The 21,199-nt window shown below is 42.4% G+C and overlaps 2 protein-coding genes and 2 non-coding genes across 6 annotated transcripts; 3 read left to right on the top strand and 1 right to left on the bottom strand.

The window, feature by feature from the left end:
* Positions 1-3,171: 3,171 nt before the first annotated feature.
* Positions 3,172-14,757, top strand: dyrk1ab (dual-specificity tyrosine-(Y)-phosphorylation regulated kinase 1A, b). Of its 2 annotated transcripts, XM_086080564.1 has the most exons (12): positions 3,172-3,978; positions 5,263-5,324; positions 6,588-6,784; positions 6,914-7,006; positions 7,108-7,296; positions 7,425-7,572; positions 7,660-7,946; positions 8,042-8,188; positions 8,970-9,110; positions 9,193-9,496; positions 9,576-9,700; positions 11,065-14,757. In XM_086080564.1, exons 2-12 carry the CDS (start codon positions 5,297-5,299, stop codon positions 11,650-11,652), a joined length of 2,247 nt encoding a protein of 748 aa, XP_085936690.1. In that variant the 5' UTR covers positions 3,172-3,978; positions 5,263-5,296; the 3' UTR covers positions 11,653-14,757. The 2 variants fall into 2 exon arrangements, with proteins under 2 accessions (XP_085936690.1, XP_085936691.1); XM_086080565.1 differs by lacking the exon at positions 5,263-5,324.
* Positions 14,758-14,985: 228 nt separating this feature from the next.
* trnap-cgg (transfer RNA proline (anticodon CGG)) lies at positions 14,986-15,057 on the top strand. Its single transcript has one exon. It is a non-coding gene; the product is annotated as a tRNA-Pro (tRNA).
* Positions 15,058-15,241: 184 nt separating this feature from the next.
* trnap-agg (transfer RNA proline (anticodon AGG)) lies at positions 15,242-15,313 on the bottom strand. The gene has a single exon. It is a non-coding gene; the product is annotated as a tRNA-Pro (tRNA).
* A 236-nt stretch (positions 15,314-15,549) lies between these two features.
* thap12b (THAP domain containing 12b) lies at positions 15,550-21,188 on the top strand. 2 transcript variants are annotated; one of them, XM_086080621.1, is made up of 5 exons: positions 15,550-15,688; positions 16,660-16,780; positions 16,981-17,088; positions 17,178-17,214; positions 18,310-21,188. In XM_086080621.1, exon 5 carries the CDS (start codon positions 18,378-18,380, stop codon positions 20,190-20,192), a length of 1,815 nt encoding a protein of 604 aa, XP_085936747.1. In that variant the 5' UTR covers positions 15,550-15,688; positions 16,660-16,780; positions 16,981-17,088; positions 17,178-17,214; positions 18,310-18,377; the 3' UTR covers positions 20,193-21,188. The 2 variants fall into 2 exon arrangements, with proteins under 2 accessions (XP_085936747.1, XP_085936746.1); XM_086080620.1 differs by having other exon boundaries at positions 15,661-15,960.
* The last annotated feature ends 11 nt before the right edge of the window (positions 21,189-21,199 follow it).

The raw sequence follows: 21,199 nt of genomic DNA, 5'->3' as shown, positions 1-21,199 counted from the left end.
GTCATGCGATTAATTACGATTAAAAACTTTAATTGCCTGACGCCCTGAATTTTTTACATTTTCTTCTTTTTTTTCATTCATTGCCATTGACGGCTATAAACGTCAAAAAATCATTTGAACTATTTCTATTAGTTTAAATTTTTGTCCCACTTTTATTAACAAGAGTATGAAAACCTAGATTTTTTTATTGTACATTTAGAACCGATATAAAGTTTGTGATTAATTGTGAGTTAACTAGTAGTCATGAGATTAATAACCATTTTTAAAAATTAATCGCCTCTTGCCCCTAATTTTTAATAATCTTTTTTTTAATGAATTTATGGCAGGGAATGAGTTAATTATCTGTAATGAAAATGTTACTGTCATGTTTAATGCACAAGTAGCCTATGTATGACCTTAAACTGAAATGCCTTGAATTAAAGCTAAAATTGCTTTGTCATGATTTTTAAATGTACCATTTTACCCCAAAAAAGTTATGTAATGTTTACTATGAGGACAATATAGAGCTGAAATAATGCATTCCAGCTAAATTGATCAGTTGTGGGTTTCTCAGAGTGACTAAGAAACAGATAAATATGAATATGTACCTCTTGCACATAAATCTCTGCTAGTGTTCATATTTTCAAATGATCACTTATATCTTTCGAGGAAATCTCAATGTCCGATTACTTTTGAGCTATTTTTAGAACAGGTCGACAGGCTACACATGTGGTCTTTAGGGACTGTCTGGTGCAAGCAGGCATGATATGTTGGTCACACCCTGGCTTAACCTTAGACCTTACACTTCTAATAATTAACCACCTCCTTTGTATAAATAACCAGTACTCTCTGCAGTTGAGTACATAACTGTCCCCGTCTACTATGTGAGGACATTTTGTTTAAAAAAACTAGTTGGGGGCGGGGAGGCCTCTGAATACAATGCGCTACATGTGTAATCCATCTTAACATTAAACTTTTGTTGACAGTGCCCTGATGCTTATAGCCTAGTATATAACAATTTAAGCCTTGGTGGAGGTCTGAGCTCTGAGCTCCGAGCTCTGAGCTAATAAGCGTAATGACTCATGAGGAGCTGGATTCAGATCAGCAATTAGTATAATGCACGTGAAGAAAAGTTATGGGCGGTACATGATCATTATATATAGAGTTATGGAGTCATTAAAAGTAATCATTTGCATGATCATCTCCAACTATGTAGATAAACAAGGGGGTAACCTCAATGTTAGGGACAGCCACCTCGATTATTTTTTTTAAATCTAGTATGTGTACCTTAATTCAGTGGCCAGAGAGGTCCAGAGCTTCAATGTGAACCTCTGCTGCCATCTTGTGGTCACATGGTAAACTTCACAGTCAACACATGGCGATGACTCGATTAAAATAAAGTTTCAAGAGATGATGGGCAATCTTGCTCCCATCCAGCCCAATCAAGGGCTGTTTCATTTCTCTTTTGGCCATACAAAATTCATGAAAAAAATATGATTTATTATATATATTTTTGCAGTTTTGTGGGCAAAATATTTGCGGGGCTTTTCATACAAATTTCTTTGAGGTTTTATATTTTACAGCAGTTGTTTTAAAAACAGTGACTCAAATTTCAAGATCATCCTCTCAAACTAGAATATTTTTTTCAAATAGCAAATCAATATTATTCATAGGAGGTGTTGAAATGAAATAATCTCCTCATATTTAAGGGAGCGTCCTATTAACATGATATGGTGACTCCTGTTTATTCACACGTCACATAACTTTCAAACAAGGTGAATGATGAAAAATAAACAAAGTTATGCTGAAGCGATGGCTCAGTTCAATTGTTGTAATGCGGAATTATAGACTAGAGGCCACCTAACATTGCATGCTTTAGCTTTAACTGCACTCAAGTATTTTCGGTGATCAGTTCGGGAACAGAGACTCTCCACACTTTGCTTTTTAGCCACAAATATATATGGGACTAAAAATATAATTAAATATTATTGAAAATATTCTAAGTTATAAAAACATGCAGCCATGGCATAATTAAATGAAATAATATAAGGCCTTGGCCACCTGGGGGCAGTATAATACAGACATATACATGGAGACAGGAGCCCTCGGAACGCCTCAGTAAGATGCAGCAATATTAGCCATTCTTCACAGAGGATAAAGAATATAAGGAGAATAGGGTAAGTCCAGCTAAGTAGTTAAAGTTAAATGTAAATTAAAAATGTAATGTAAATAAAAACAGTAAGCAATCAATTTGCACATTATTTTTTATCCTATATTCACTTGAATACTCTGCCAAAACAATATATTTAATGATTAAACTGCTGAATGTTATTGTTTTGTTTTTGGCAAATATTCTCTCATTTAGCTGGTACAAGGGCAACAAAAAACTGGGAAAGTTGAGGAATGCTCAACAATCTGTTTGAAACACTTTTTTTTTTATCGAATGGCAAAAACAAAAAAGGAATTTTAACAAAGATACACACACACACGGTCAGACCTCCAGATTGCCCCTAAATAATGACATATTGCCCCTAAATTTTGAGACAGTGCAAATAAATATTTCATCCCCTTTTTCTTTCTTCATGATTAATTTATTAATCACCAAAAATAACTGACAGATTAATCGATTATTAAAATAATCATTAGTTTTAGCTGTAAGCATTTTATTAAGACATTTTAAATACATACATTATATTGTTTTATTAATATACATGTTTCATATACAGCATGTACAACCATTTGTATTCTCTATTGAAACATCTGTTAATGGAAACAGTGACTTTCTGAGCAACTTGTATAGAAACACACCCTTTTTTTCTTGAGCCAACTCTTTTGAAGGGTAGTGTAGCATTTGTTTAAAAATAATCATTTAAAAAAGAGCATCAATTGGTATTCGTTAAAAAAAATCACTGATAGCTCCTTTCCAATATAAAAGTCTAAATGACTGCGTAAACTTAACATTACAGCTCCTCTTTGAAAATATCAGTAAATGTGTCGGTAAATATGTCTGCTGGGCGTTAGCAACATGTCCCAAAAAATCCAATAAAAAGATGCGCATTTGAAGAGTTTTTGTGTCGTCTTCTCTGGTAAGTTACATTTTCTTCGTCATTGGTGCATCCGGGTACTTCGGCTCTTTGATTGACAGTTGCCATGGCAACAAGCGAGAGCATCGCCATTTTGTTAGGAGGTTTTTTTTCCCCCTCTCCCCCCCCTTCCAGCTTCAGTCTTTTTCAAATGTTTCTCCCTTCCCGCCGGAATAATGCTGTCAGTGGATATACATTTGACGTTTTCGGATAACGAGACGCGTCTAATGGATCGGGTGAAGAAGACCAAGAGGCCGACGTTTTAACGCGGTAGAAATAATTAGGCGGCGCCGCCACGAAAGTCGGCTTGTCCGCGTCTGTGGTCCACCGGGCCGGTTCACTGCGCAGGTTTGGACCGCGCGCCATTTTGTGAAAATTGACACAAAATTCCAAAGCCGAATAACCGGAGGACGCGGTGCCCGTTTGGGCTCCCAAACCCGCCGAATCCACCGTCGCCGTCGCGCCGCTCGAGGAGGTCGAAGCGAATTTGACAAAAGACTGCGTAAAAATCGCTTTGACGTAGCATTTATTTAGCGGCGGGGGCTAACGATTGTTAGCTCGAGGCTAGCCCGGGACAGGTCGCTAACGTTAGCCGCGTTCATTTTGTCAACTAGCACTAGCCCCATTCGCTAATCTTAGCCACTAACTTATGCGTGCTAGTCAACGCTAGCATGTTGCTAGTCATCAGCTGATGGTAACGTTCCTCCCGATCGCCGATCTCCCGTCCAAAATGGAGAGTTTATTACAGCTGGCTGGCAAATAATTGTCGTATTTGCCGGTCGGAAGACGGACGCCGGATTGGATTTAACGTGATCATTTCTCGCTAACCGTGCAAAGGGAGGGGAGAATCTCAAGCTGGATAAGTTTCCTCATCATACAGGTTATTGGACTTTAAATGAAGATCGTGCCATCAGAGGTGAGCGGCTACTATATTTATCTTGTGTTTCTTTTAAACGGAATGCAGCCTTATGCTTCTCGTGCATTGTGTTTGTGTATATAAATCAAAATCGATGATGGAGGTGCGAACGGTAGCCACCGCGGTATATGGCGGGGCTAGCTAACCCATTTGTGGGTCTGAAAGTCGAAGTGTTAAATGACTAGTTTCCATTTCGACTGCGTTCTATTTAAAAAAAAAAAAAAAAAAAAGAGGGGGGCGGCTGTGTGTGGAGAGTCATGCTGGTACCGCTAACATTAACCCTGCGGTATTACAGTGTCATTGTGCGATCGGGCATTAGAAAAAACACACAGAAATCCTTATTTTAAACCTAAATGATTTCATTACCCATACGTGTGTGAGAGCTCGCCTAGCATTCATGTTGCAGGGGCTAATTCAACGAAACCCTTGGCTAATGGTTAACGTTGACTTGTTGACGAACCAGCTGAGTGGGCCCCAACAACCCGCTGGCTCATTTGAGCACAGCGTCACTTAGCTAAAGCCTTCCTTTCCACCAGCGCTGGATGGATGGGTCGCATCGGATCGGCAGACGAAAGACCCTCGGAAGGACGATATTCGTTTACAGGGGACCGCAATAGCACTGAATATGCGTTCTAATCATTTCCAGCCATGACGAAATCTGCCCCTTCGTCTGTAAGTACACCGCTACACACAGCAGCCACGGCCGCGGTCCTTATTACATATATAGATGGATATTTGCGGGCGGATTTCACGTTTTGGAATGTGGTCCGATGGGCTTATTATAGAGGTCCTGATACGGCCACTAATATATTTTTATATAGCAAGCTAGCCGCCGTTATTTTGTGCACCTTCAAGGCCTCTTTCTGGGTTGCTGAGCCAGAGAAGGAACTGTTCAGATGCAAGCAGTTCTGAACAATAAAATCAGGATCATTTCCACCAGAAATAATAATAGTAAAATAAGTCAAGTGCTGATGACTTCGTGTGGGCCAGATTCTCGTTGATTTTATTATTTTTTTTTTACAGTAAAGCTAGTGTTAAAACCATAACAACCTGCGTGATTGTATAATAACTGATAGGTAGCAAGAAAATCTACTTTTCCCGACTTCAATAGTTCATGCATATCCCCAACGCAGACTTTTTAAAGTTTGAACTCAACTTGCTGGCCATCCAACAACCCTTATCCAGTCCACCATGCAAGTCTTAAAACAGCTAAAACTCTTGCAGGAAGTCTCGTAAAAAAAAAAAAAATAGTGATGATAAATAATATGCTTGTATTCCTTGTAGTTGGTTGTCTGCTGGACTCTCCTGCCAGGATGATATGACGTTTTTGCACAAGATGCATCCAGGTTAGCGGTTGTTGTGTGTTTATATTATCTCTCTATATCCTCTTCTGCTGAATGGGAAGCAGTGAAGTTAAGTTCCTCCCTGTCGCTGTGCTCTTCTCCAAATGTGCATCACGCTCTTATGTGGGACAAAGATGCATTGCATTTTAGGTTTTGGGGCTTTAACTGATTCTTTTTTTTTTAAGCTGGAAAATGAAAGCTTAACATGTCAAATGATTGCAAATAAATGTTAGGGAGTGTTGCGTTGAAACGAGGCAAATGTAGTGTGTCATATATGTATTTATAAGTGCAGCAGAAGGCGTCTTGTGTTACACCTTGTGTGTCCCTTTAAATACAGCCTTTGCCTGTGCTCTCTCCGTCTCCTTTATTGCTGTCAGCGGCCGTGTATTTTGTGGCGCTCCAGAGCTGGGTCAGCTTTCTAACGCTCTCGTAGCCGGTGTAGCTTTTGGGGCTGTGCAGCTATTTTGCCGTCAGCCTCTCGTGTCGAAAGCGGCGTCTAAGTGTGCCAAAGTTCAATTTGATTTCTTATTTATTTCTTGTTTTCTCATTGGAAAATGGGAGCCGCTCTGCCCTGGCAACAAAAGTAGGCTATTTGCATACCGCGTTGTGATTGGCCTGTGCGTTGATGGGCTTGCCAAATCACGCTGTATCTCTGTGGTGATAGGCTATGCTAATTAGGTGCTGTTGCTGGGATTCTGAATAGTGGTTACTGTGTAGCGCTGGTGAATTGTGTTGTGTGCTGAGAGATGCTGATAGCTCAACATGCTATTTCATATTTTTTTCATTCCTTCTGCCTTAAAATGAAGGATGATTCACTGTACAGTATGCCAGGCCTTTCTTTTCACCCCTTTTCGCTCTGAAGCCTGCTCATGTGCTCCCTTTTCCTCCTCACATATTACTCATAGAATCAATAGGATTTAATTTACTCATTAATTTTATGTGTTAATATTGTGGCATATATTACATTTTAGTGTTATTGCCTCCTCCCATTTCGTCAGCAGTTGTATCAATCTGATCATTTTAATACACATGTAAATATGAATTTGCATACATTTAATTTTTGCATATTTTTCTTTTTTGATAACACGTGAAGATATTTGCCTACATGTTGGAAAAGCACATTAGTAGCTGATTCTGTCTATTGTGTGTGCAAAGTAAATGCTACCCCTCTGCAATATGATGACACATTGCCATGATTAGTCTCTTTGTTTTGATCGTATATCTTGCTGGCGCTGCGACTCAAGGCTAGGTGCTAATGTCTTGCAGGAGGAGAGACTTCAGCATGCAAACCTTCGTCTGTCCGGCTTGCGCCCTCTTTTTCTTTACACACTGCTGGTCTTCAGATGGCTGCTCCAATGCCCCATACGCACCAGCAGTACAGTGAGCGCCACCAGCCAAGCACTGACCAATCTGTTACGGTCTTACCGTACAGCGACCAGACGACACAGCTCACTGCCAATCAGGTACACGGACACATTCAACGCTCACGGAGTTGCTTTAAGAAGCCCTTTGATAACTGTGGCGTTTGAATTGTTGACAAGAGGACAAACGTGTCATTCATGATCTCTTATGTAACATTTTTGACACTTCAGAGGCACATGCCCCAGTGCTTTCGTGACCCAACTTCAGCTCCCCTGAGGAAGCTCTCCATTGACCTTATCAAAACATACAAACACATCAATGAGGTCAGTGAAAACATTCTGAAACGATGACATGAATATTGAATACATGTTCTTGTCACCCGCTTCCCCGCTTAAATGTTCTTTTATTTTGTTCACCGCTTCAGGTGTATTATGCAAAAAAGAAGCGGCGGCACCAACAGGGTCAGGGCGAAGACTCCAGTCACAAAAAAGAAAGGAAGGTCTTCAATGATGGCTATGACGATGATAACTATGACTACATCGTCAAGAATGGGGAGAAGTGGATGGACCGATATGAGATTGATTCCTTGATAGGAAAAGGATCATTTGGACAGGTGGGTAATTGCTGCGGAACACATGAGTATATTTGTTACCTAATCGTAAATCATCAGCTATTTTTAATATTCCACTGTCGTCATGGAAATCTAACTTTAGCCGACCATTGAATGTCCCCTTTTTTTAGGTTGTGAAAGCATATGACCGAGCAGAGCAGGAATGGGTTGCCATTAAGATCATCAAGAACAAGAAAGCTTTCCTCAATCAAGCTCAGATTGAAGTGCGCCTCCTAGAGCTTATGAACAAACATGACACCGAGATGAAATACTACATTGGTAATAACACTCTTCTAATTTGTCCTTTCACACAATAAAACATCTTGTAACATACTTAACCAGGTCACAACTCTGTTATTCCCACAGTTCACCTGAAACGTCACTTCATGTTTCGGAACCACCTCTGCCTCGTGTTTGAGATGCTTTCATATAACCTGTACGACCTGCTCCGAAATACCAACTTCCGCGGCGTCTCGCTCAACCTCACCCGGAAGTTCGCCCAGCAGCTATGCACGGCGCTGCTCTTCCTGGCCACGCCCGAGCTCAGCATCATCCACTGTGACCTGAAGCCCGAGAACATCCTCCTCTGCAACCCCAAGAGGAGTGCCATCAAAATAGTGGATTTCGGCAGCTCGTGCCAGCTGGGACAAAGGGTACCTAATGCTCTTCGTCACAACTGTGTGCTAAATCTGAGTGCAGAATGTCTTAAGGAATAGAAAATGCTAATTGTCTTCCTTTCTTTGTGCAGATATACCAATATATCCAGAGTCGCTTCTACCGCTCCCCGGAGGTGCTTTTGGGAATGCCCTACGACCTGGCCATTGACATGTGGTCCTTGGGATGCATCTTGGTGGAGATGCATACAGGAGAGCCTCTCTTCAGTGGAGCCAATGAGGTATATGGAGGCCAATTGTCCAACATATCACGTCAACGCAATTTTTTTGTTGCATGCTCCAGAGTGCCTTTGGTTTTCCTCATCAGAATTGCTCATTTAGTCAGAAAAAGAAAACTTAAAAATGTTATTTTTATATGTGGCCAAAGATTTTTTTTACACATACCAGCAGACACAGTGAGAAGTCTTTTAAAGTGTTTCCTCCTTTTATGACATTTTTACATTTTTAGTATGTGATTTTGAATGGTTTTATTGTGTTATTCTATTTTCATAATCACACAGAACATTTTGCATGTGTTCCTGAAATTGCTGTCCACCCTGTCATTATGGGGTAACTGCCCCTTTATGAAATCTTACATTATGGCCAACATTTTGCCTTTTTTCAATAGAGGATGAAACAGGGGATAGTGAGAGAATAGATATTTACTCTTGTTTCATATTGTTTGTCATATTAATGTATGCGTAGTTGTTGTAGGTAAACGTAACTTGTCCACTCTGTCATGGTGAAATACTTTATAAGTAATATAAAAAACCCTTTTCCGAAATTTGACATATATTTAATAATGGTCTACAATTTGCTTGCCAGCTCAATGAATGCTAAATGAAAGTTCACCATGTGCTCAATAAATGCTACTATTAGCCAAAAAAGTCCACCCTGTCATTATCCACCCTGTCATCAAGCTCTCTCACATATTTCGCTCTTTGCGTGTTAGAGTAGGAGTAGTTGTTGCAGTAGGTTCTTTCTCAAAGAGCTTTTTTTTTAAATTTGTGATAATTTTCTCAGGTGGACCAGATGAACAAAATAGTGGAGGTTCTCGGCATCCCTCCTAATCACATAATGGACCTAGCCCCAAAAGCCAGGAAGTTCTTTGAGAAGCTTTCAGATGGCACATGGAGTGTTAAAAAGACCAAAGATGGCAAAAGGGTAAGCCAGCAGTCTTTACTGATGTCCTGAAGCCAACCAAAATTATGTAACTCACTTGTGCTTTGCTTCATTTGCATCACAGTATAAACCTCCAGCTTCGCGTAAGCTCCACTCCATCCTGGGCGTGGAGACAGGGGGTCCGGGCGGCCGGCGGGCAGGCGAGTCTGGCCACGCCGTCGCTGACTACTTGAAGTTCAAGGACCTGATCCTGCGGATGCTGGACTACGACCCCAAGAGCCGCATCCAGCCCTACTATGCCCTGCAGCACAGCTTCTTCAAGAAGACGGCGGATGAGGGGACCAATACGAGCAGCAGCGTGTCGACCAGCCCCGCCTTGGAGCAGTCCCAGTCTTCAGGAACCACCTCCAGCACCTCCTCGAGTTCAGGTACGTGACTATAAGGAACGGATGGTTTGAATTTGAAGAGCATGTGGTTAGGTGGTAACTCTCGTGCTGACTTCTTTAGGAGGCTCCTCTGGAACAAGCACCAGTGGCAGAGCGAGGTCAGACCCGACCCATCACCACTTACACAGTGGAGGACATTTTGGCACTGCCTTGCCAGCCATTGATGGAGACAGCCTCTGCCCACAGGTCATACTTCAAACTCCATGAATCAATTGTAGCCTTGTCTTGACTTTCGAATGTCTCAATTTAACAAGTTACGCCGCCACAAATAATACAATACCACGTAATCAACTCAGTTGTATTTATTGAACACGTTTAAAAACAGCAGCAGCCGAAGCAAAGTGCTGCACATAAATGAAAATCATGATACAAAAAGTAAAACACTAAAATAGGTTCTAATGTGTCATGCTCTATTGAGTGCCAAGTAATAAAAATTGGTTGAAATGGAAGATTTAAAAAATGAGCAACAAAGGGCCTAGTCTGCTGTAAAAAGGAGGTCATTCCATAGTTTGGGACAAGCGACAGAAAAAGCCCTATCTCCTCTGAGGTTCCGTGTAGCGGACATGAGGAAGCAGGTAGGAGTGTGGGAATGGAGCTGCTCCAAGAGGAAAGGCAGTGCGAGACCATTTCTGGATTTGAAAAGAAAAGAAAAAAGAAGAAGAATCTTAAAATTAACTGGAAAGTGTACAGACAGTATTTTGAACCATCTCGACATGATCGAGGTAGCACTGGCTGACTCCAAAATACATTTCATGTGTACAGTAATTAGATTTTATAAAACCAGTTGATTTATTTGCATTCTATGTTATGTTTTTTTATACTGTAGCGGTATTTAAAAAAAAAAATCAAAAATGTAGAAAGTTTTGTTTTTGAGGGGACTGGAATGGATTAATGGCTTTTCTATTCATTTGAATGGGGAATGTTGATTTTAAGGGCTTTAGCGGTTTTGAGATATTATCGAATTGAGAATTTATTTTTCCCACTCATATCGCAATTGGATTTAATGTGATAATTTTTTTCAAGGTCCTCTTTTAAATAAATAAATTAATCTGTATTACAATAAACAATTTATCAGATTATTTATACATAAATGTTTCAGTTTTATGAGCTAAGTTTGTGCTAAAATAATGGCAAATGAACCATGAATGAACATGAAAAATAGTTAATATCTACTTCAGTTAGTTAATAACGCTTGCAGTCTGTTCAGCAACTTGATATGTAGACATGCGGACTGCTCTTATTAATCACTGAACTTATCTACACACTTATGCCAATATTTGGTTTAACGCAATATTTTATTTAATCAACTTTTTATTTTACTATAAAGTAAAGCTTACCTACGGACCGAAATTAAGCCGCACACAAAAAAAAATTGCGTCCTTTGCGATTTGAAAACTGATTTATACTACATTGCAATGTTGATTTGAATGTAATTTGATTAATTGTTCAGTCCTAATTGATCTGATGAATTTAACGCTAAAGTCAAGGTGCTGCTATCTTTTTCCACGAGAACATCACCTGACGCCGTCAATCGTTGTCTTTGTCAGCAGGCTCGACAGCCTTACCCGCCTCCGCTGGTGTGGGGAGGCGGCGTCGTACCGGAGTCAGTCACCGGCGAGACCCACCCAGTCCAGGAGACCACCTTCCACGTCCCCCCCCAGCACCCGAAGGCCCTGCATCCCCACTCACACGCTCATCACCACCACGGGCCCATGATGGCCACGCGGCCGCGCCCGCGCCACTACACCTCCCCGACGCACAGCTCGTCGACCCAGGACTCCATGGAGGTGGTCCACGGCCATCTGTCTATGACCTCCCTGTCTTCCTCTGCCTCCTCTTCCTCGACATCTTCCTCTTCCACCGGGAACCACGGCAACCAGGCCTACCAGCTCCGCCATTTGCCCGCCGGAGCGCTCGACTTTGGTCATAACGGTGGGCTGAGCATGGGGCTAGGTGCCTTCTCGAACCCACGGCAGGAGACCGGCATGGCTGCGCACCCTGCTTTCTCCATGGGCACGAACACGGGGCCTGGCCACTACCTAGCGGAGGGCCACCTGAGCATGAGGCAGGGCATGGACCGGGAGGAGTCTCCAATGACTGGAGTGTGTGTGCAGCAGAGTTCCATGGCCAGCTCGTGACTGCGCTGACTTTTTGGCTGTGTGTCCCCCCCTGTGCGTCATTTTTAAGGTGGTGTTTTTTACTACAAGGTGTGTTGAGAATCAAAGCTGCTCACGTCAGAAGGGAGATATCACTGAACCGCTACTACAGAGAAAAAAAACCTTTGTTAAGAAGAAGAAGTATATATGTAATTGTCATCTGTTTTTTCTTTGCAACCATTAGGCACAAAGTAATACTGCGGAATAACCATAGTGAGATTGAGACATCCATCTTACCATTTCACCACCGTACGGTATTATGTGGCAAAGAGCATTTCACAGCAAAGTTTAGGCCGCAAAATGCTTGCCTGACATTACTGTCCCACTGGTTCGTCATTATTTTGACCCTCAACCAACCCCCCCTCAAGCAAAATGTCACACAAAGAAGCTGCTTGTAAATCCTGTAGCTTGACGAGGAGGGCGAGTGTTTTTTTTTTTGTTTTTTTTTGCTTTTTGCGGTGATATTTCTTGTCGGTGGTGTGTAACTCGACATGACAGCGGAGTTCCCTATAAGCGTGTGCTGGCCGGGCACGGGCGGATCGGAGGAATGGGAGGCGCCTGCCCCTCGCGCCAAGACGCCCCGAGTCCCCTCCCCCCCAAAAAAACGGCGGCGCGGGCTGCGACCACACGAGCGCAGCGGAAGGAATACAGTCGGTGGCTGGTTCTAGATAACCCTTTGGCCTTATGACTCATGGACTTGGACTGGGGATGGAGCTGGACATTATCATTTTGAATTAAGATGGCTTTTCTCTATTTTTCTCTCTAGACAGCCCTTAATTCTTGAAAACATTTTAGAAAAAAAAAAAGTAAATAAGAACGGTAATTTGAGGCCTTTCTTGACAAAGATTTCTTCTTCAGCAGGGCCCCACATAACAGGGTCTTATTGTACACAACAACCTCCTAAACATGACTTCCTTGAAAAAGAATTTAGTCACCGGTTAAGGCTTTTTGCAGTGGAAAGAACTTATCCCAGAGTCTACCCTTTTTTGTTTGTTTGTTTGTTTGCTTATGTTTTTGCATGTAGTTCCTCATCAGAACCACCTGCACAAGTCTCTCCATCCAAAAAAAACACAAAAAAAACCATTAGAAACTGAAGAAAAAAACCAAGAGTTAAGTGACTGCCTTTTTTTGTCCTCAAATTATGCTGTGAATTTTACAAGAATTTATTTTCCCTTTGGATATGTTTTTATACCAAAGCAGTTGTTTTATAGCATATTAGGTGTCTGTAACCAATAATGTAGCAGTTCACCACGCGTTGACGAGATCTTATCGGAGCGTCAACACAAACAGCTGCAATATATATAAATATATATATATTACGTTAGCAAAACTGGAGAGCGTTGTTCAGGCTATTATTGTGTACACTCTGGCCATATTTGTTTGCCACCTTTTACCAAAACCTGTTTCCATATTAATTGGTAGATTATTTTGGGAGTCTTTTAAAGATTAAAAAAAAAAATGTTGCTATGTTTAGAGAATCTGGTAGTTACTCTGCAGGCTCCGGAGTAGCAAAATAGCTGATGGTGGTTTAAAAAAAAAAAATCTACAAAAAAAAAACAAAGGAGGCTAATGCGTTCTATTTCTGTGTTGTTTTTTTTCCCCCCATTTTTTTTTTTTTTTTTTTTTGCCCCATCCTACATACTATTTCAAAGGGTTTTTGCTGCCTTTCATACACTTGGTCAACATGGCTTGGATAATTGTGTTGAATGGTATGATGTTGTAGTTGGCGAAGGGCACATCTCCTTGATTGTTGTCTTGTTCAAAGGGAAGCCCGCCATCTCATGTTTTTACCTGGGCAGACACGCATGTCCTCCAAACATTACTTTCTTGTTTTTGTTTTTTCCTTTCCTTTTTTTTTTTTTCCTTTTACATCAGGGATTTTGAAGTGCTTTCTTTCTTCCCTTTTCCTTCTTCTGTTTGCTCATTTTGACCAGCTTTGAAATTAGAGAGGAGACAACCTGCCCGCGGCCACCTGTCAAAATGGACGACAGGCGACACACACACACACACACACACACACACACACACCAACACTAACAAACACACACATACGTCATGCTGTTACGTCATTTTCGAAGGAAAAATCCATATACGCCAAATCACGCTCCCATTAAACACCAATGTAAAGCTACCTATATTGAGACTGGGGGGTTTTATCTGGATGTCAAGGTTAATTGCAAATTTGCAATCATTTTTGTTCACACCCTCGCCGAATTTGAGATCTTTAGACACGTCGGCCGGCCGTTTTGATCGCCGGCACTCGTACTGGTACTAAACATTCCAAAAATAAAGAGTGAAAAAGACAAAAAAAATTGACTGCAGTGACTCGTAAGTGTGCGCCTATATTTCCGATCATGCTGATTGACCTCTTATTTAGAGCAGTTGTCATGAAATGCAGCCCCTTTTTAATAGTTGAAATAGAATTTATGTATATATTTATATTTTTTTAATAAAGGAAGTATAGAACTCACTACCTTGCTCCTGCTGGTATGTTGATTATGTTTGTCAAATTGGGTGACCATCCATTGGGGCAGGAACTCCTGTTTTTTCTTAGTGGCAAAAACTTGACTGCATCAGGACAACACTGAGGTAGGGTTTGAATCAAACAGGGAACGCTAGATCTTCAAACCTTAATAATTTTCACAGGGTATATTGTAAGTGCATGTACATCACAAACCTTACTTTTTGGTTCTATGAGAAGCACATGGTTGGTGAATATAAAAAAAGAAGAAATATATATATATAATAAGGTTCCATCCTTCATACGCCTGTTCCGTTTGTGGGTTGGACACAAACATTCTTGTTGACATATCTTGAACACCCAGCAGAAGTGGAAATCCTCTAATTTAATTTGGATTGATCTTTTTTTTTTTCATTTTATACTTCACATTTTTTTCACTCTCTCTTCTCTCTTTTTTTTGTACATGCAACATGCACTATAGAATTGAACAGCATGGGGGGAAAGGATAAGTCCATGTATCCACAGATTGTAAGATCTAGTCAAGACTTTGCTGTGTTTATGACAATGCCCTTTGTATTATATTAAGACAGTCTTATGTATGATATATAAAAAGAAGTTAATTGAAATGCTCTTTGTGTCTTCTTTGAGTCTCATTCACAAAATAATATCTTCGTCATTTGCAAATCAAGAGAGGAATGTTGCCATTGAAGCTATCTTAGCGCGTTACCTTTGTTGTAATAGATGTTTGTAAGGTATATTGTTTATTTTTAACGGTCAAATATTATTTTCAATTTAACGGTTCGCGGACGTTGGCTCAACTTTATGAGCTGATTGGACAGGAATTAGTGCTACTTGGCTCGTTGGTCTAGGGGTATGATTCTCGCTTCGGGTGCGAGAGGTCCCGGGTTCAAATCCCGGACGAGCCCATTGTAATTTAGTTGTTTTATGTTACGCATAACTTTAGGCGTTTCACGAGAAAATATCACAAACACTTCATTGTATCTCTTTGTGACTCTTGATCTCTCTTTAGATGACGTCGTCCTGATACCCGGATGTTCACAAAATATTTGTTGCGTGAGTACAAGAACGCTTATAAAGGCGGGAAAAGATGGGCTCGTCCGGGATTTGAACCCGGGACCTCTCGCACCCTAAGCGAGAATCATACCCCTAGACCAACGAGCCACGATCGGTAAACAACACATTATGTTATTATATATAATAAAATATATATTTTTTTCCATTCCAAAGGTTCTCTTGGAATGTATAAAGGATCAAACAAAAAGCTAAACACGCACGTTATACACACGTCACTGTCATCTATACCCGGTAGGTGGCAGCACTGAGAAGCCAGTACTCGGATTATGTGACGTGAATCTGTGACGTACGCATGAGAAGAGGATTTACCCTTGTGGTGATTGGTCAACGTCTCGTACACTCAACCAATAATTGCGGCTCTTAGTTTGTCTCGGTCCAATCAAGAGCCGTGGTCTGAATTGCGTCTCGCGAAAGGATTTGGTCGCAGTTCGGCGCTTCTCGAAATTCAACAACCGTCAAATGGTACACATTTGAGCCGCTGTAGTATTTTATTATACGCTGGTCCTGTGGCACGCAGTCAGGCGCTGTTTGTCTGGTTTGCCAGATCTGACTTTTCAAACGAAACGACTTTTGATACGGTAACAAAGTAAGTCGAACGTAGAAGTAGCACCAGTAGCCGAGCTAGCTAACGAGTTAGCTTGAAACATGCCGAATTTTTGCGCGGCCCCGAACTGCACACGGAAGAGTACACAGTCGGATTTGGCTTTTTTTCGCTTTCCAAGGGACCCCGAGAGGTAAAATGGAATATGTTATACAGCATAGTTAGATGTTTAGCAGTCAATGTCAGGGCATCACTTAGAGGGGAGAACTAACCGGTGTTTGTAGGCGTGTAAACAAATCGCATGTGTTCCATTTTACAGCGTACAGCTGCAAAAGATTAAGTTTCTCATCTATTTGATTAAATAAATACTGTACAGGTTTAGATGAAAAGGTTAAAATACAATACTTATTTGTTAAGTAGGTGCAGTTTAGCTCAACATTACATCAATTCATACCAAAAGTAGTATCTCAGTAAAACTAATCAAAAGTTATTTTTATACTCACTCTCATCAGATTATGCAAATTATGTAATGAAGAGACATCCGTATATTGGGTTAGCATGGCAACGACACAATTACGGTATTTTGATCATTAATAGCACCATTGTGCTATACTTTATATACTGGACGAAAATCATGTAGGTTGCATGATGATATTTTTGTAAAACAAAATAAAAAGTTTGTTTTATACTTGCTTAGAACCTAAAATAAAAGAACCATCAACTTGTTCTCATTGGTCATTAGACAGCTGTGTTGTTTTGACTCTCGGATTGTCCCATCAATGGTTGCCACAGCAGTTAAGGAACTAAAAACATCCTATGTTGGCACTTCCGTAATTCAATAATGTATTGTGTGTCTGAAATGACGTCAAGAGTGTGTATTGTGTGTTTGTAGATGTCGAATCTGGGTAGAGAACTGCCGCAGAGCGGACCTGGAGGCCAAAACTGCAGATCAGTTGAACAAGCACTACAGGTTGTGTGCCAAACATTTCGACCCGGCCCTGGTGTACAGGACGGTAAGTACTTCATGTGCTTACATGCACGCATGTATTGGTTATCCATATCCGTACACCATTTCATAATGTTTGGAAAGAATAGGCACCAGGATACTTAGGGCTGACAATTAACACTTTCAAACTGTAGCACCGATTAGAGATGGTTTGAAGAACGTGTGACATCATGGTAAAAAGGTCCATAAATTGTGCGTCTGTTTCAGAGCCCCTACAGGACGGTGCTGAAGGATACGGCCATTCCCACCATCTTCGATCTAACCAGCCACTTGACGAATCCTCGCGTCAAACACCGCAAGCAGATTAAAGAACTTGTGAGTGGGGAAAATAATCCATTTTTAAATGCTTTTTTTTTTTTGTTGTTGTTGAATTTCTTATTCTGGAATCTTCCTTTTGGTTTCAGACGGAGGAGGACCTAAGACGAATCAAGGAAAGAAGATGTAAGTAAATTTGGACTCAATTGGCAACGGATACGTACGATTCAAGGATGGTACATTTGAAAGTGGAACCATTCAGTTTGATTCAGTGAGATAATGATTCAATTTGATCAGCTCAGTTTGAGAGTGTATGATGCAATAAGTTTCTTGGTGAATGTATACAATCATTTTACGATATGAATTAACTTGTCAGTACTGTAAATGTGACATTTCCTTCAAAGGGTTGTATCAGGGGTGGGGGGTCGGGGGGGGTGGTATTAAGAGCTTTTGTCATACTTAGTAACAAGTTAGTTAAATTTACAGAAAACAAGTCACCAGCAACAGCAAACTGATTTGTCATTTTTTTCATCAATTTTTGACCAGTTCAAGTTATATTGAGACAGATTGATTAGTTTTTGTACTTATGCACTTACGTCTTAGATCAGATCGTTTTTTTGTTACACCCCTAATTACTTTATTAATTAAATAAATTATTTCACTTCCATATTTCTTTTTTTTCCTCTTTTTTTTTTTTGTTAGTTGACCGCCATATTTTAGTTTTACAATCATTTCTTTGTGACCCTTGAGCACAAGTTTGCCCGCCCCTTGCTTTTGGATAATCATTCCAAAAAATAGGTCTGAACAATTAATCAAGTCAAATTGACATTGCAGTGTAGTGAGATGTTATTTATTTATAGATTAGATATAGTGTCTAGATATATTTAGTGCTTAAGAACTCTGCAGTCCACCTTTGCACATTGTTTCGTGAAACATGAAAAGTTGATGTGATAAAGCCACAGATTTGAAAAGGCAACTCTGATTCAAGTAGATGGATAAACTGTCTTTATATGAATTCATGCTTCACTTGTCTATATGAATGAAATGTTTTATGTATACAAATCTAACATTGTTTGTTGTAATACATATTTATGTATTGCTTGTGTTTCTTTAAAAAAAAAAATACACGAGAAGAGGATCTTGGAAAAAATTAAATCACAATATTGTTGAAAATCATTCGGCCCTACCAAAAAATCCGTTGTGCAGTTTTGAAAAGTCACTCCAAAAAATGTCATGTCTTAATTACCAATCAAGTTTTGCATCCCCCTTTTAACCCCTTAGTGGCATCCGCTGCTGAGAAGTCCAAAAAAGACACGGCCGCTGAAGATCAGATCGCAGACGAACCGCAAATGTCGGCCGAGGAGAAGCAGCTGCGTGAGTACCTGCGCTCCCTGTTTGAGGTGGTCCTGACGCTGGCCAAGCAGTGCATCCCCTTGGAGACCTTCAAAGGCCTCGACGGCGAAAACGTGTCCAACAACTTCCAGGCACTGCTCGAGTACCGCATGCACGCCGGAGACGAGGCCCTGAGGAAGCACTTCGAGGCCACGCCGGTCAACGGCGAGTTCCTCTCCTTGGCGCAGCTGTGCCAACTCCTGGACGTGTGCGAGAACACGGTGAGGGAGGAGGTGCTGATGGAGGTCAGGGAGGGCCGCTTCTTCTCGCTGGTCACCGACGACCTGGTGGACTTCGGCGGCGACAAGCACCTGCCGCTCTTCCTGCGCTTCGTCAACCAGCACAACGTCCTGCGCGAGGAGTTTTTGGACTTTGTGTCGTTTGACGGCGACGAGCTGGCGCTGGTGGAGCGTCTGGAGGCGCAGCTGACGGAGCGCTGGGGGCTCGTCATGGAGGATTGCCGCGGGCAGGCGCACAAAGTGACCGGCGCGTCGGCCACCAAGATGAAGGCGGTGGCCGTGCTCCTGTTGGAGAAGTACCCGCTGGCGCTGTACTTGCCCTGCTCGCGCATGGCGCTCAACATCCACCTGGCCAACAGTCTGCCATTCCCCAACGTGCAGGTGCTCATGGAGACGCTCCGGAGGTTGGCCGCCTTCTTCAAGAACACGCCGGCGAAGGCCCTGCTGGACGAGTGCATCTCCGCTCACTACCAGAAGAGCGAGGAAAAAGCGGCGGCGCTCCGTCAAGCCTGCGTCGACGGCTGGACCGAGCAACACAACGTCTTCGACGTGCTCCTCGACATCCTGCCGCCGCTCATCGCCTGCCTGGACGCCGTTCACCGCAACGCCGACGCCACCTTCGACGGAGCGGCGGCGGCCGGCGCCTACTCCCTCGCCGAAACCTTAGCCGACTTTGAGATGGTGATGACCGCCGTGGTCCTGAAGAGCGTCCTCACCTTCACTCGAGCGTTCGGCCGGAACCTCCAAGGCGAGACGGCGGACGCCTTCAACGCCGCCAACAGCCTCACGGCCGTCATGCACTCGCTCGTCGAGGTCAACGACAACATCGACGTGTACCACGAGTTCTGGTACGAGGAGGCCACCAACATGGCCGCCTCCATGGAGATCCCCGTGCACGTCCCCCGGCTCTTCGTTCAGAGGCAGCGCGCCGCCGACATGGGCGAGATCCAACCGGAAGCTTATTACCGCGAGTACGTCACGCTGCCCGTCATCCACAGCGTCATGCAGGAGGTGGAGGAGATGTTCTCCGAGGTCAACCTCAAAGTCCTCAAGTGCCTTTCGCTGGTGCCCGCCATCATGGGCCAGATGAAGTTCAACACCAACGAGGAGAACTCTGCCGACGTGTACCGCACCGACCTCCCCAGCCCCGACACGCTGGCGGCCGAGCTGCACTGCTGGCGCATCAAGTGGAAGCACCGCGGCAAGGAAGTGCGCCTGCCCACCACCATCCACGAGACGCTGCAGCTGCCCGACATCAAGTTCTTCCCCAACGTCAACGCCTTCCTCAAGATGCTCTCCACGCTTCCCGTGCTCAGGATGGAGGAGCAGCAAGGCGCCACCGCCGGCGAGCGGCTGCGGGCGTACCTGGACGCCGTGCCCACCAAGCTGTGGAACCGCAGCCTCGCTGTGCTCAACGTCAACGCCCACGTCAAGCCTGACCTGGACGTCATGGTGGACAAGTACTGCAGACTCTACCCCGAGGAAGAGCCAGAGTTGGAGGCGGAGCCTGAGGAGGAGGCAGCCGCCAAATGAAGCACGTCCTCCATTTTGTTTCTGTTCTGTCATCTTTCGTATTTAGTGCTCGAAACGGCTGTGCTGTGGCATCCGATCAGAAGTGAGCATTTTTATTTTTGTACAGGCATCATTTTCTGCTCCTGCAACCACCACAAGTCTCACCTTGTATAATTTAACATTTGAAAAATCGCACTAATGTACAAACTTGAGTTTAAGATCCACCAAGCCATTGGTTTGTTGGATGAATAACAACAGGTGCAACTCCCAGGTTCATTGTAACTTCTGCCATCTTGTGGAAGAGCATTTAATTGTTCTGCCCGTTACTATACATTCCTAGCAAACATAGATGAACAAAGAGACATTACCGATATTTGTAAGAAATACCGAAACAATAAATTTGTGCAAATGAAACTGGAAAAAAAAATTACATTTGGATAGTTTCCTGCCGCACACCTGATGATCTCACACTTGTGGTGTTGGAGTTTAGTGTTGTAAACAATTGTGGGGGGGAAATCGACATGTTGGTGTAAAGAAATAAGGCCTTTTTAATAGCCCGTCCTTGTGAATGTGTGACGTCAGCACTGTCGATGAGCAGGGAGTCCACAAGAAGGTGCTGCTGCACCAATTGCGCAACTGCCCGCCAGTTTATTAGATACATACAACTAACGCTGGGTTGTAGTTACTGCCAGCTGTAACGGCTTTAATTTAATATTTACAAAAACACGGCATTTATTTGATGTACATAATTGTTGATTTTGTTGTAGCCTCGATGTTTCCTTCATGATGACTGAGTCATGTTTGAGCGCTGTTCAGTATAGTTTTATATAATTTAATTTTCTCAAACTCCGTTACCTTAATTGCTCTACTACATTTTTGCAACCATTTGGTCATTTGTGTTGTCGCTCAATTCACCAGTAATAGGACATTATTTTCTCAGAATGTTGTGCAAATGAACATTTTACATGTGGACACTTGTAGAGATTTATACAAATAAAAAGTCATGATATTTCCTAACTTGGTGAATC

This window comes from Leptonotus elevatus, chromosome 7 (assembly GCF_054856555.1).
Source record: "Leptonotus elevatus isolate MCC_2025b chromosome 7, RoL_Lele_1.0, whole genome shotgun sequence".
NCBI lineage: Eukaryota > Metazoa > Chordata > Actinopteri > Syngnathiformes > Syngnathidae > Leptonotus > Leptonotus elevatus.
Note: the sequence above shows the minus strand (reverse complement) of the source record. Positions and strands in the feature narration are given on the sequence as shown.